The following is a 12,770-nucleotide window of genomic DNA, read 5'->3' as shown; positions in this document are numbered from 1 at the left end:
TTCTAGATACTTTATTGATCCCGAACGACAACTCTTTTACGTTTTAATGCTGTTGTTGTTGAAAATACTGACTCTTGTACCTCGCCGGTCGACCGTTCAGACGCTTTTGAAGGTTTAAATCCAAGTTCAGACTCTGAGTTTGCCGAACCCGCTTCTCGAAACGACGCCTTTGTGAATGGGACGTCCGTCTTCCCGTCATATCCGCGTCCACCACCAGATGGAACTCTTGGCTCACTATCGGCTTTCCCTCCGCCTGCTCTCCAAACTCCAAACTTGCATAACTCCACAAACCCCCATCACCTTAAACCATAAACGTCGTATTATTATTATTATTATTAAACCACTCACTCTCTCTCTCTTTCTTTCTCTTTCTGTGTTAGAATGTTTGTGCTGATGAGTTTTTGTGCTACATTTGAATGGCAGTATTTGGCTTGACCATGACTCTGACCTGCCTTCTCCTCCACCTCCCCCCCGCCGGCCACGCTGTGCTCCGCCCCCAACGTCCAGCCCCAGACCCCCAAAACCGGACGCCACCACGCCCCCCCTTTCGCTTTCTTGTATTTCTTGTGCACATGCAACATATTAACTAGGTAAATATACAAGTCTTAAATTAAACAAAGGTGTAAATAAAAGTGCCTTATCAATTCAACAATTAAGAATGGTCTAACTACTAATATCATACAAGTTATTTAAAATAGAATCTATAAACATTACTTTTTCTGTATAGTAAGTACTTACGACCATATACCCTGTAGCGTATTTAAACAGGTGGAATGGACTCTTTTTCGTGGTGGGTGCCTCCTGCGGGCGCCTGTCCAGAGAAGGATTAATAGCAAATGGCCTTACATGATTTCACTATGATGCATGAAGTCTTCGACGCTAAAATCAGTGTGATTTCAGAAGAATTTCCAGAATTCTATGTCTCTTTTTTTTTTTAAAACGATTGTCCGTAGAGAGAAGCTGATGAATCAACACGACTTCCCCCCCCACCCCCCCACCCCACCAACGAAGCGGCTGCGTGCGAGCTCTGCGGCAGACGGAGACAGAGACGGCTGAACTGGACCGGGCGTGCGTCTCGAAACGGGTTAAAACAGAAGCGCTGTAATCATTCTACGAAATAATACTGATCATGTTAGTGCTTATACTGAACGTTGCGAATGTTGCGAATGTCGGCCTGGCTTTGTTTTATTTCAAAAAGATGCGCAAATAAAGCATCGAGAGTGAGATGAAGAGCGAAGAGCGAAGAGCGCACACGGGTCCAGTTCAGGCTGAAGTGATGACGATGAGGAGGGGCCGTGACTCTTCGAACCGAACGCGAGTTGCAGAACCAATCCCGACTTCCCTTCCTCCCTTCCTTCCTTCCTTCCTCCTCCGGCTCGGCTCAGGCCTCCGCTAAAGTGTCCGATGTTCTCCTCTCCTCCCGAGGCCCGCGAGCTGCTACCCGTCCACCGGCATGGCCTGCTCAAAGTCCGAGCCGAAGAGTTCCTTGTATAACGGAGGGAAGTGGGCGCGCACAATGTCTGGGTATATTGCTTTGAACGCCGTCAGCTTCTCTGTATGCCGGCTGCACAGGGCGCGCAGGGTAGACACTTTGCATATCAACTGTGGAGACAAGAAGAGACGGAGAAGAGGGAGAGAGAGAGACGAGGGAGGGGGGGGGGGACAGAGAGACAAAGACGGAGACAGAGAACGTGAGGGAGAGAGAGACGGAGAAAGCAGTGGGAGAGAAAGAGAGAGAATGGGGGAGACAGAGAGACAGGGAGAGAGAGGTGGAGAGAGAGAGAAAGGGGAAAGAGAGAGAGAGAGGGAGGGCAGAGGGAAAGAGAGAGACAGAAGGAGAGAGAGAGAGAAAGAGAAAGTGGTGGGTGAGACAGAGAGAAAGACAAAGACAGAAAGAGGGAAAGAGACAGAGAAAGGAGAGGGTGAGAGAGAGAGAGAGCAACGGAGAGAGAAAAAGAGAGAAGGGGGAGGGGGCAGGGGGAGAGAAAGAGAGGAAGAGAAAGAGTGGTAGAGGTGGGAGACAGGGAGACAGAGAGAGAGAGAGACAGAGAAAGGGGAAGGGGAGAGAGAGAGGGAGGGCAGAGGGAAAGAGAGAGAGAGACAGAGAGAGAGGGAAGGGGGAGGGAGGGAGGCAGATGGAGAGAGAAAGAGAGAGAGCAAGATAGAGGGAGGGAGAGAAGTGGTAGAGGTGGGAGACAGATAGAGAAGAGAGACAGGGAGACAGAGAGAAAGGGTGAGAGAGAAAGAAAAATAGAGAGAGAGGGAGAGAGCCAGAGAGACGAGGGGGAGAGAGTGAGAGAAAGAGAGGGACGGGAGTGGGAAGAGCGAAGGAGACAGAGGAAGGGGGCAGAGGGAAAGAGAGAGAGAGAGGAAGCGAGTGAAGAGGAGAGAGTGAGAGTGGGAAGGGGAGACAGAGAGAGAAAGAGAGAAGAGAAAGGAGAGAGAGAGAGAGAGAGAGAGAGAGCAAGAGAGGAGAGGGGAAGAGAGGGAAGAGAAAGAGAAGAGAGAGAGGGAGAAGAGAGAAAAGAGGAGAGAGAGAAGAGAGAGGGAAGAGAAGAGAGGGAGAGAGGGAGAGAAGAGAGAGAAAGAGAGGAGAGAGGGAGAGGAGAGACAGAGAGAGGAGAGAGAGAGAGAGAGAGAGAGAGAGGAAGAGAGAGGGAAAGAGAGGAAGGGGAGAAGAGAGAAGAGGGAGACAGAGAAGAGGAGGGGAGAGAGGAGAGAGAAGAGAGAGAGAGAGAGAGGAGAGAGAAGAAAGATGAAGAGAGAGAGTGATGAGACAGAGAGAGAGAGAGAGAGACAGAGAGAGAGAAAGAGAGAGAGAGAGAGGAGGAAGGAGAGAAGAGAAGAGAAAAGAGAGAGGGAGAGAGGAGGGAGGAGAGGAGAGACAGAGAGAGAGAGAGAGAGAGAAGAGAGACAGAGAGAGAGAGAGAGAGAAAGAATAGAGACAGAGAGAGAGACAGAGAGAGAGAGAAGAGAGAGAGATAGACAGGAGACAGAGAGAGAGGGAGAAAGAGAGAAAGGAGAGAGAAGAGACAGAAGAGACAGAAGAGAGAGAAGAGAGAGAGAGAGGAGAAGAGAGATAGAGAGAGAGAAGAGAAGACAGAGAGAGAGAGAGAGAGAGAGAGAGAAGAGAGAAAGAATAGAGACAGAAGAGAGAAGAGAAAGAAACAGAGGGAGAGAAGAGAAGAGAGAGAGAGGAGAAGAGAGAGACAGAGAGAAGAGAAGAGAGAGGAGGAGGGGGATAGAGAGATAGACAGAGACAGAGAGAGAGAGAGAGAGAGATTGTTTAGGACACAGTGTAAATATTGAAGCAGAACAACATCACACGACTTTTACTTTTCACTTTCACTATTGATAAATGTGCCGTTTCCAGCTCGCGGGAAAGGCACGGGGTCCGGGCGCCTTCCCCCGAGTCTGAGCCGGCGGGAACGCGACGGAGAGACGGGGGCGGCGGCTCCGAGCTGCGTACCTTTGTGAGAATCCCGTCTTCTCTGTGGTTCTTCTGCAGAACGTGCTGAAGAGCCAGCTGGATCTTCTGCTGCAGCTTCTCCACCTTCACCTTCTCCTGGAGCCAAGAGCGATCTGCGAGGGACACAACCAAACCTTCGCACGTCAATCGCACCGGCAAACTCCTTTTCCTTTTTTTTCTTTGCGGTAAGATTAGCTGACCCAGACTGTGTCATGCGTGATGTTAGATAAAGAATACTACTTCCAAAGAGTCACTATTCTTAGTCGGATTAATTGGTTTGGGACTGTGTTTGGGGAGAAGCGTGGGTATGTGTGTTTTTTTTTTTTTTTTTTTTTGCTCCTGACACCTACCGGCAGACATCAGCACGAAGGCGGAGAACAGCGCCATCTCATCCTCAGACAGGTGCATAGAACACAAGTTTTTCCCAAACTCGAAGACGGAGCTGATCAAGTCGTCACAGCCTGCCACAGCAAAGGACAGAGCGTGCAGTGAGGAGGAGGAGACCAAAGCACAACACAAACGCTTGATCTTTATTGGGAGAGAGGCGCAGGGGAGGAAGAGGAAGGAGGCTGACAGCACATGGGAGTGTCTGCTGCACAAACACTGCTTTTTTTTTTTTTTTTTTACCAACTTTTGCTTCCAGATGAGTCCCTTTTGGCAGTTTGGTGTTGTTGTGACAGGCTCAACCGTTTTAAATCAATTAAACGCAGGGTCACGGAAAAGAGGCAAAATACGAAATGTTAACCAGTGTTTTTTTTTAATAGTTTTCTAACAAGCAAACTTTATTTAATGTCTGAATTTGAATAATTATTTTAGTCTTTGAGCAGGTTTATGTCAAAGGTCGAGCCTTGGTTTAGTCAAATATTATGGATTCTTTAATTCCCTTTAACAGAAGTATTTTATTGCATTTTCTAACTTAAAACTATGAATAAATTTGGAATATATTTTCAAAACTTCAGCTTAGTTTCCAATGAGATGTTTAGGCTTAGGAGCTCCCCCTGCTGTCAGCCACAGGAATAAACAGTTACAACATAAACAAATGAAGTCCTGATAGAAAAATAAAGGAGTAGAATGAGTCTAATGATGATTTATGAGCTTAAAAAACTGCACAGGAGAAGTCTGGAGTTTTATCTATGACGCAACTAAACTGGCAAAATGTCAACAAAGCAATTTTAGTGTTCAGAGATGACGAGTTTGGATTAATGAAACAAAAACAGTGTACAGAGTACAACATGGTGAATTTTCAAAATACCGTATTTTTAGGACTATAAGGCGCACTTAAAATAGTTAAATTTTCTCAAAAATCGACAGTGTATTAATTCTGGTTGTGCTTATTGACCTTGAACCGATTTTATGTGGTACACGGCGCTCAAAAATCTGTCAAAAGTGTTTGTTGTTTTAGTACGACTTTGGTAAACTACGAAGCCGCACCACTTGATGGATCGTCAGAGTGTTGTCGATTACGGCTGCCGTAGTCAGGAGCCTCGTGGATTAAAGACCAATTTAATCGACAGTGCGCTTTATAATCCGGTGCGCCTTATGTATTAATTCTGGTTGTGTTTACTGACCTCGAACCGATTTTATGTGGTACACGATACGCTCAAAAATCTCTCAAAATGTTTTAGTACGACTTTGGTAAACTACAAAGCTGCACCGCTTGATAGATTGTCGGAGCATTATGGCGACCGTCGTCAGGAACCTCGCGGGGTAAAGCCCAATTTATGGTCCTTAGTCTGACAAAAAGGAGCGATCTTTTTTTTCAGAGTTTATAGTTTATGCAAATGAGCCATGTGGTTTTAAATTTAGTTTCTGTAAAACGTAAACAAATGTGGCAAAGCTGCTAAACACATTATTACTCAATGTATATTTGAGTCGTCCTCGTAGGAAATAAAAAAAAAAAAAACTTAAACGATCCACCCACATTCACATTCATAATCCACATTCACCAAGACAGAGAGGCAAATGACACCACGATCTGCCGATGGTCGTCGTGGACGCCTGGACTAAGGATCAGTCTCAAGTGTCGTCCGTTTGTTTCGCTTAATGCTCCTTATAATCCGGTGTGACTTATGTATGAAAACAGACGAGAGAGTTCAACATTATTGATTGATATTGCGCCTTACAGTCCGAAAAATACGGTATGTATACACTTGAAATATATTTTCTAAACTTCAGCTCTGTTTCCAATGAGGCATTTAGGCTCAGAAGCTCCCCCTGCTGTCAGCAACCGGAATAAACAATTACAACACAAACAAATGAAGTCGTGATCCTCCGTGCTAGAAAAATAAATGAGTAGAATGAATTGATGATGGTTTTATGAGCTTAAAAACTGCACAAGAGAAGTTTGTAGTTTTATCTATGATGCAACTAAACTGGAAAAATGTCAACAAAGCAATTTTTAGTCTTCAGAGACTTTGGATTAATGAGTGAATGAAGCAAAATACAACTCCAGGTATTTGATGAGGGGACAACAGTACAACATGGTACATTTTTCATAAAACATGTTCTTTTTAGAGATAGACTCATATATTTGGACTTTTTAGCGGCCTTGAATCTCCAGCATTTTGTTTTGTCTGATCTGCCGTCTAAAAATACACACAAAGCTTTATTTGAACACAGCACAAAACATGACTGCACAGCTCTCTTAAAGGTTTGTGGTGAAAAGAAAATGCTGTGGATGCATTTGTAGGAAATTTAAATGACATAGTTTAGGGAAAATAATCAATATCGGCCAAAAAATATCAGCAGAACTCATCAGCTTTGAGTTGCTTTGGATTTTAAACAATTGATATCGAAATCAACCATGAAAAAAAAAGAAAATTGGTTGATCTCTTGTTATTTTCTACTATTTTAAGTGGTAGTTTGGTTTGGGATGTTTGGCCGAAAGAATGCATAGTCTGTTTGTAACTGCAGGGTTTCAGATGACATTATAACATTTTATAGGCCAATATTATTTAAAACAGATGGGGTTCAGATAAAATCAGTATTGTTCAACAGCAGATTTATGTTGTAATACTGTAAAATACCAAATAATAGCCGGGTGCAGGGGTACAGTTTGAAAAATAAACACAATCTAGTCCAGCAGTCGTTGTGGCTCAAACTCCCACTTCCCGATTTCCCGTTTTTTGTGCTTTATTTAACCAAGATCTGATGATTAGTGCAGAGACACCACAGAGAGCCTGATGTTTACACTCGACACAGGAGCAGTTTGACTTCAGGTCAGTCCTGACTTTACCAGACTGGTCGTGTGACTGAATGAATAGGCTGTATTCTCTATGCTGCGTCCGATCAGCCTCAGCTTCACTGAAAAAATGGAGGAACAAACAACGTTGCTGTGAAATCCCTATTTTAAAGTGACGTAAAAAAGAAAGATGGCGCAACATAGCGGGGCAGGAAATGGAAGCAGTTTTTAGGAGTTTTGGTAATATTACTTCAGTTTGGCGATTGGGAGGAAGCAGCAAAGGGCGAGGCGGCAGGAATCGCGCCCACAAAGTTGGCAAATTAATCGCGAGGGCATCGTATAATGGTAAAAAACTGTACATTTTAGTCTTACTGACTCTAATTTGAGTACCACATTTTCCCAGTTTCGCTGAGCAAGATTTTGTGATGAAGGAATTAATTGCCTGCCCCAAATTGTGGCCTGGTCTCAAATAAACGCCTGGTCTGTTAAGTCAGGGGTGTCAGATTTAAATTCACAGAGGAAAAAAATTTAAAACCTGGACTAAGTTATGCACCAAACTAAATATTTATAGAAAAATTTCAACATCTGCATGTTTTCTCTTCTTTCGAATGTAATGTTAAATCTTTTCTTGCTAAAATAAATATTTTGATAATAGTTTTGCTTAAACATTGAATTCAGAACAAGCAGAATATAAAATAATAACTAAATTTTAAATAAGTAATGTCTCTATAGTCTATCTGTCGCCAGTGGGCAGCTCTAATACATGTTTAATATCATCTCGCGGGCCAAATATAATTACATCGTGGGCCAAATTTGGTCCCTGGGCCTGAATTTGACATGTCTGTGTTAAGTGATTGCAACAAATAAACGCTGCGACTTTTATTTGGTATTTTACGTGATGCAAAAAATGTCTTGGGTCTTGTCAGTAACATAAATTATCAGGTTCCATATTTGGGAATTTGGGAAAACTGTCTCTTGCCTCCTCATCATCACATTTTAAGATCTAAAAACCACAAATTTGCCGTTCAGGATGTTGGTAAATAGGATATCAGTGGAGGATTGTGTCACTGTGCCCGGTCCGAGACTTCAGCACTCACCTAAAGACTTGAAGACGTCTGGTCCAGCGTATTTCCCATCAAAGTACACTGTGTTATTCTGTGAGTCAAAGGCACGACACATCCTGACGAACACCACCTCCAAAGAGCCTGGGGACACACGAGGAACAGGGATGAGTGCGCGTTCGTGCGTGTGTATGTGTGCGTGTGTGTGTTTTATTCTGAAAATGAGCAAACAAGAGCGCTTTGAAACGTGCTGTCAGGAGCGGTACACTTGTGTGGACGGTGATATCAGACATAAGAATAGTCTTGTGTAATGGCCCCGCCTCAGTCTGCAGTGACAGAACCAATTCACTCACGCTTTATTTAGCAGAAAAAGACCAGAGTTATGCATGCCGCCTTTGTGTGTAGCTCCGGGGTGAGTCTAAGAAGATGTGCAGTACTTGTATTTGCAAAATGAGAAATGATTAGTATGTTAAGGGTCCAGTTAGAACACGATTCGGGTTACAGATTGTACAAGTGACATTTCTTTCACGTGATTTCTGAGGCTACGTCCACACGACAACGCTCCTGGATTTTTTCTTTTACGGGCTGAAAAAAATTTGCATCCACACACGTCAGATCAATTCACGTCCAGATGACAACGGAGCACGGAGTGAAAACGATGTAATACACCTGTATGTGTATGTATGCGCTGTTAACAATGATAATAATATTTAATAATGCAGATCTCATCAACATTTTTTAAACTTTAAGGTAGTTTAGCTTATTTTAGATGTGTCCCAGAAGTATAGCTGTTTTGTTTTGCAAAAGTTAAACAGAAGTTTTAGTTTTTAGCCATAAGATTTGGATGAGAATTATTAGAATAACTTGGGTGATGGGATCGGCTCCGTAGGCTACACCTGTCACATTTCGGCAACGGTCTTGTGGTCCGCGGAGGCCAGTTTGAGGGCTGCAGACTTCGCTGCATCGGAGGATCCTGATGATGACGGGGTTGTGACGTTATCGTTTTCCAAAAGCTGCGGTTTGTTTGGCCACGTGACAACACAACGCCAGCGTTCTCAGATTTCTCCACTCTGGAACCTGTTCTGAAAAAACTCAGTTTTTTCCCACTCAAAACGCCGGCTCCGTGTGGACGAAAGGCCAAAATGAATGAAAACTTCACCATTTTGACCAAAAAACGTTGTAGCGTGGACAGGCGCTCATGTCTTTACAGCTCCCTGATAAGTCCTGTGCAGGTTTGTTTCCATGGGGTGGAACAGGGCACTAGCCTGATTCATTTGCCGGTTTCACTTCACCATTAGGATTCGTTCACTTGACAGTAGGCGGGTACTTTTTTTATTTAACCAGTCTCTGCTGTTTGGTGGTGACGTATGTAATGCACCCAGTGGCGGAGTTTACAATTGGGGGGCCCTAGGTGAACTTGAGTTTGGGGCCCTCACTATAATGCACTGTTTTGTTGAGGGGGCAGTGTATTTTTTTTATATTTATTGTCTGTTTTTTTCCATTGTTCATGAGACACCTACATGTTTATTTGAATTATAGTGGACTGGAAACTTGTCTTATTAGTTCAGTCACTTACTACATAACCAGAGCTGAATTTTAATTTTAATTAAATTTTTATTTTTATTTAATTTATTAATTTATTTATTTTATTATTTATTGCTATTCTATGATTTTGCTCTTATTTTCTTTTACTGGTTTTATTATTTTAAGACTAGTATGATTATTTTAGTAGTTTAGTTTATTTTATCATTTTATTATTGTTGTAATTATTATATATTTGTGCAGAACTTTGTGAAATGTGCTATAGAAATAAAGTGGATTGGGTTGGATAGTTTTATTTTTTGCAAGTACAAGTACATTTTTGCTTACATCCATTACATATGATTATGATTATGTTATGATTATGGGCGGTAGGAGGGTGTATTTTTTCATATTTATTGTCTGTTTATTTCCCATTGTTCAAAGTTTGGAGTGAGTGAGAAACTTGTGAGGCACTGGAGAAAAGCGGAGGATACTCCAACTGCAATGAAGAAAACAAGAAAAGCTCATCGTGGACTAAAAGAGAGATTTAGAGTTGGCGGAGCTGCTCAGAAGTGACACCGAGGATGAAGAATTCAGTGGATTTAGTGATTTAGAGTTGAGATGGAGAGTTTGGTAAATTTGTTCTGTTCTGTTCAGTGGCGGAGTTTGCAATTTGGGGGCCCTAGGTAAACTTGAGTTTGGGGCCCTCACTATAATGCACTGTTTTGTTTTTTATTTATTGTCTGTTTTTTCAGCTCTGTTTGAATTATGATGGATTGGAAACTTGTCTTACTAGTTCAGTTGCCTACTAGAAAACCAGAGCTGAAAGTAGTTTTATTTTTTTTCTAGTACAGTTACATTTTTGTTTACATCCATTATATATGATTATGATTATACTGTGATTATGTTCAAATCAGGGTCAAGCTCGTTAGAAGACTTGTCCATTCTGACGTGAAAGGGGGAATGTGCTTTGACAGTTAAAATAGATTTGACAATCAGATTCTATTTTGATGGTGTTTTCTTGTTAAAAATTAAACTACTCTCATTTAAGGTCATACTGAGAGAAAATCAAATTACTCTGAGGCTTCAGGCTTTAGTGACACTGAGGGAGAATGATTGGGGGCTCCTCCAGATTCGGGGGTCCCAACGCCCAAAGAGGTCTGCAGTGGACCAGCTCCAGGTCGGCTTTCGCTAAAGGAGGAGTTACTTCCCCGATGGCCGTGATGCATAAATCCCAGTGCAGAGGAACTAACGTGACCGTAATGCCACATGTCGTCTGTTAGTCTGTAGTTGTGTGAGTGTCATGGGCTTAAACATACACACTGCAGAGCCATGAACAGCAGGAGATGGGGGGGTTAGACTCGTGTAAACTGGTGAACATAATGTTTATGTAGAGAGTAACGTGTGGGCGCTGCGTGTACAGTGGTGGGTGCTAAGTGGGCAGAGGTGTGTGCAGGTCTGTGTTTGTGTGTGCACAGTGGGCAGAGGTGAGTGCTGCGTGGGCACTGGGCAGAGGTGTGTGCATGTCTGTGTGTTTGTGTGTGTGTTGTCAGTCAGGTCAGCTCCTCTCTGTGACAGCGGCGGTGGGCAGTGGTGGGTGCTGAGTGGGCAGAGGTGGGTGCGGGTCTCTGTGTGTTTGTGTGTGCGTTGTGAGTCAGGTCAGCTCCTCCCTGTGACAGCGGCGGCAGCAGTGGGCTGTGCTGACAGCCTGTCATACCTGCTTTCAGCAGCACTATCTGATCATTCTGGCACAGCTCCATGAAGCCGTCGATGCGCTTGGCGAATTCCACCACATACTGAATGGCTTCTGTTATTTTGATCGCACACAGCTGCCACATGACTTCCCGAGGCTAAACACACACACAGAATATTGAACAGTTTAAACAGGGAGATGATTGGAGCGCTGGGATCGTTCAGGGGGACCGCTGTATACCTTGCTCTGGTAGCTCTCCACCTCCTCCTGCAGGAAGGCCTGCCAGGTCATCTGCTGCAGCTCCTCCCGCAGATACTGACACGTTTCCATGTGCGACTTGGAGATGTTCTGGGCCAAATGCTCTGAAAACAAGTATTGTTACGGGAGCTGAAGATCACAGCAGCATCTCAAAGTTCTGTGATAAAATGAGGACTGAATGTGATGTAGCAGGAAGAGCACATTTATTTACTGAGCTTTCAAGCAGGAGAAAAGGCAGAGGCGCGTGGGCTTTTTGACTGAGAAAAGGCTTGTTGACATTTCCTTTTACTGCCTCCGGGAAGCTCATAGCTTAAGGTTGAGGCAAAGCCAATCTAGTTTTGACACAAATGTTGGAGGAGGGGCCACACAGCGCTCACTTAAACAAAGGTCACATTTTCTTTCAAAAACACTGAGCAGAAGAAGTAAAGTGCTTTTGAAAACACATCTGGTAAAAGGAGTTCCTGGCCACGGGGGAGCCGGAGCGTGATTTCCCCAGACACCTGCCCTGCTGGATCCTGATTGGCCCTAATTAATGGAAACTAATTACAAAAAAGAGGCTCTTTTAATGAGAGTTGGAGATGAGTCTCCAACCTCCCGCTATTTTAAGCCACCTTTGTGTGGTTTTCCCCATGCTTAAGTGGTCCCACCCCACCCCTCTTCTTACCCAGTTCAGCCATGGACACGGTGGGGGAACTGTCTCCATTAGAGAAGGAGCAGTAGGGGAAGAAGCCGGAGCCAGGGGCAAAGTCACAGATGGGCTCTGGTTTGATGCCGTTGATGTCCAGGCCGGACTGATCGGGCGAGGGCTGGATGTCCAGATAGAAGCTGCTGACCGCGGAGTCCGGTTTACCGTCGGGGGTGTGGCCGTCCATGTAGCCGCTGAGGTCGTCGTGCAGCTCTGTGAGCCCATTGGCTGAGAGGCCGTAGCTGGGGGTGAGAGGCTCCGCCTCCCCCGGCTGCTGTTGGTGGTCACGCTGCTGCTGCTGGAGCCTGTGCTTCTGCACCTCGGCGTACAGGCTGTCGCGCTGCTTCTTTGACATTCGCCCAAACTTCACCGCTGTGAAAACAACAAACACTTTTTACTGCTCTGACCCCAGACGAGCCCCGCCCACTCCTGTGTGTAGCCCCGCCCCCGCCCGCTACAGCCCGCCCCCGCTGTGCACAGTGCAGTCTCTGTGGGGGTCTGTGTAAAGAGGTGCACCTGTGCAGAGCCATTACTGTATCTCAGCTGCAGCTCCGGTAATGACAGCTCTAACCTCGTCTTTCATCAAACAGAAAATATCAAATTAGAGCAGACAAAGGCTCACCTGCTGCACGGCACAATGAGCACTGTGTTTGCTCTGTCCCAATTTCATAAACAGACTCACAAAGTGTAACAGTTATGCAGGCTCGACTTATGTCCCACTCTGCTCTTATATTGTGTCTGTGGGTCAGAAAGCTGCAGTGTATGAAAGCCTCACCATCCCGGGACATGCCCACGGCCAGGCACTTCTGGAGCCGGCAGTGCTGGCAGCGGTTGCGGCTGGTGCGGTCGATCAGGCAGTTCTTCTGACGTGGGCACGAGTAGGCTGCATTGCTCTGTTGACT

At 44.7% G+C, this 12,770-nt stretch overlaps 1 protein-coding gene across 1 annotated transcript in view; it reads right to left on the bottom strand.

Annotated features, from left to right (window-relative positions):
• Positions 1–1,020: 1,020 nt before the first annotated feature.
• roraa (RAR-related orphan receptor A, paralog a) overlaps positions 1,021–12,770 on the bottom strand; it is a 504,086-nt gene continuing 492,336 nt past the window's right edge. The window contains exons 4-11 of the mRNA XM_055155291.1: positions 12,644–12,770; positions 11,848–12,240; positions 11,166–11,287; positions 10,950–11,082; positions 7,748–7,855; positions 3,820–3,930; positions 3,470–3,582; positions 1,021–1,602 (exon numbers count right to left, since the gene is read on the bottom strand). The exon at positions 12,644–12,770 is cut by the window's right edge and continues 15 nt beyond it. Of these exons, the coding sequence (XP_055011266.1) occupies positions 1,438–1,602; positions 3,470–3,582; positions 3,820–3,930; positions 7,748–7,855; positions 10,950–11,082; positions 11,166–11,287; positions 11,848–12,240; positions 12,644–12,770 (1,272 nt within the window). The 3' untranslated portion in view covers positions 1,021–1,437. The remainder of the gene's footprint in view (positions 1,603–3,469; positions 3,583–3,819; positions 3,931–7,747; positions 7,856–10,949; positions 11,083–11,165; positions 11,288–11,847; positions 12,241–12,643) is intronic.

Source organism: Boleophthalmus pectinirostris, unplaced genomic scaffold (genome assembly GCF_026225935.1).
Source record: "Boleophthalmus pectinirostris isolate CB_2022bp ecotype Guang Dong unplaced genomic scaffold, ASM2622593v1 HiC_scaffold_2, whole genome shotgun sequence".
NCBI classification, from domain to species: domain Eukaryota; kingdom Metazoa; phylum Chordata; class Actinopteri; order Gobiiformes; family Gobiidae; genus Boleophthalmus; species Boleophthalmus pectinirostris.
Note: the sequence above shows the minus strand (reverse complement) of the source record. Positions and strands in the feature narration are given on the sequence as shown.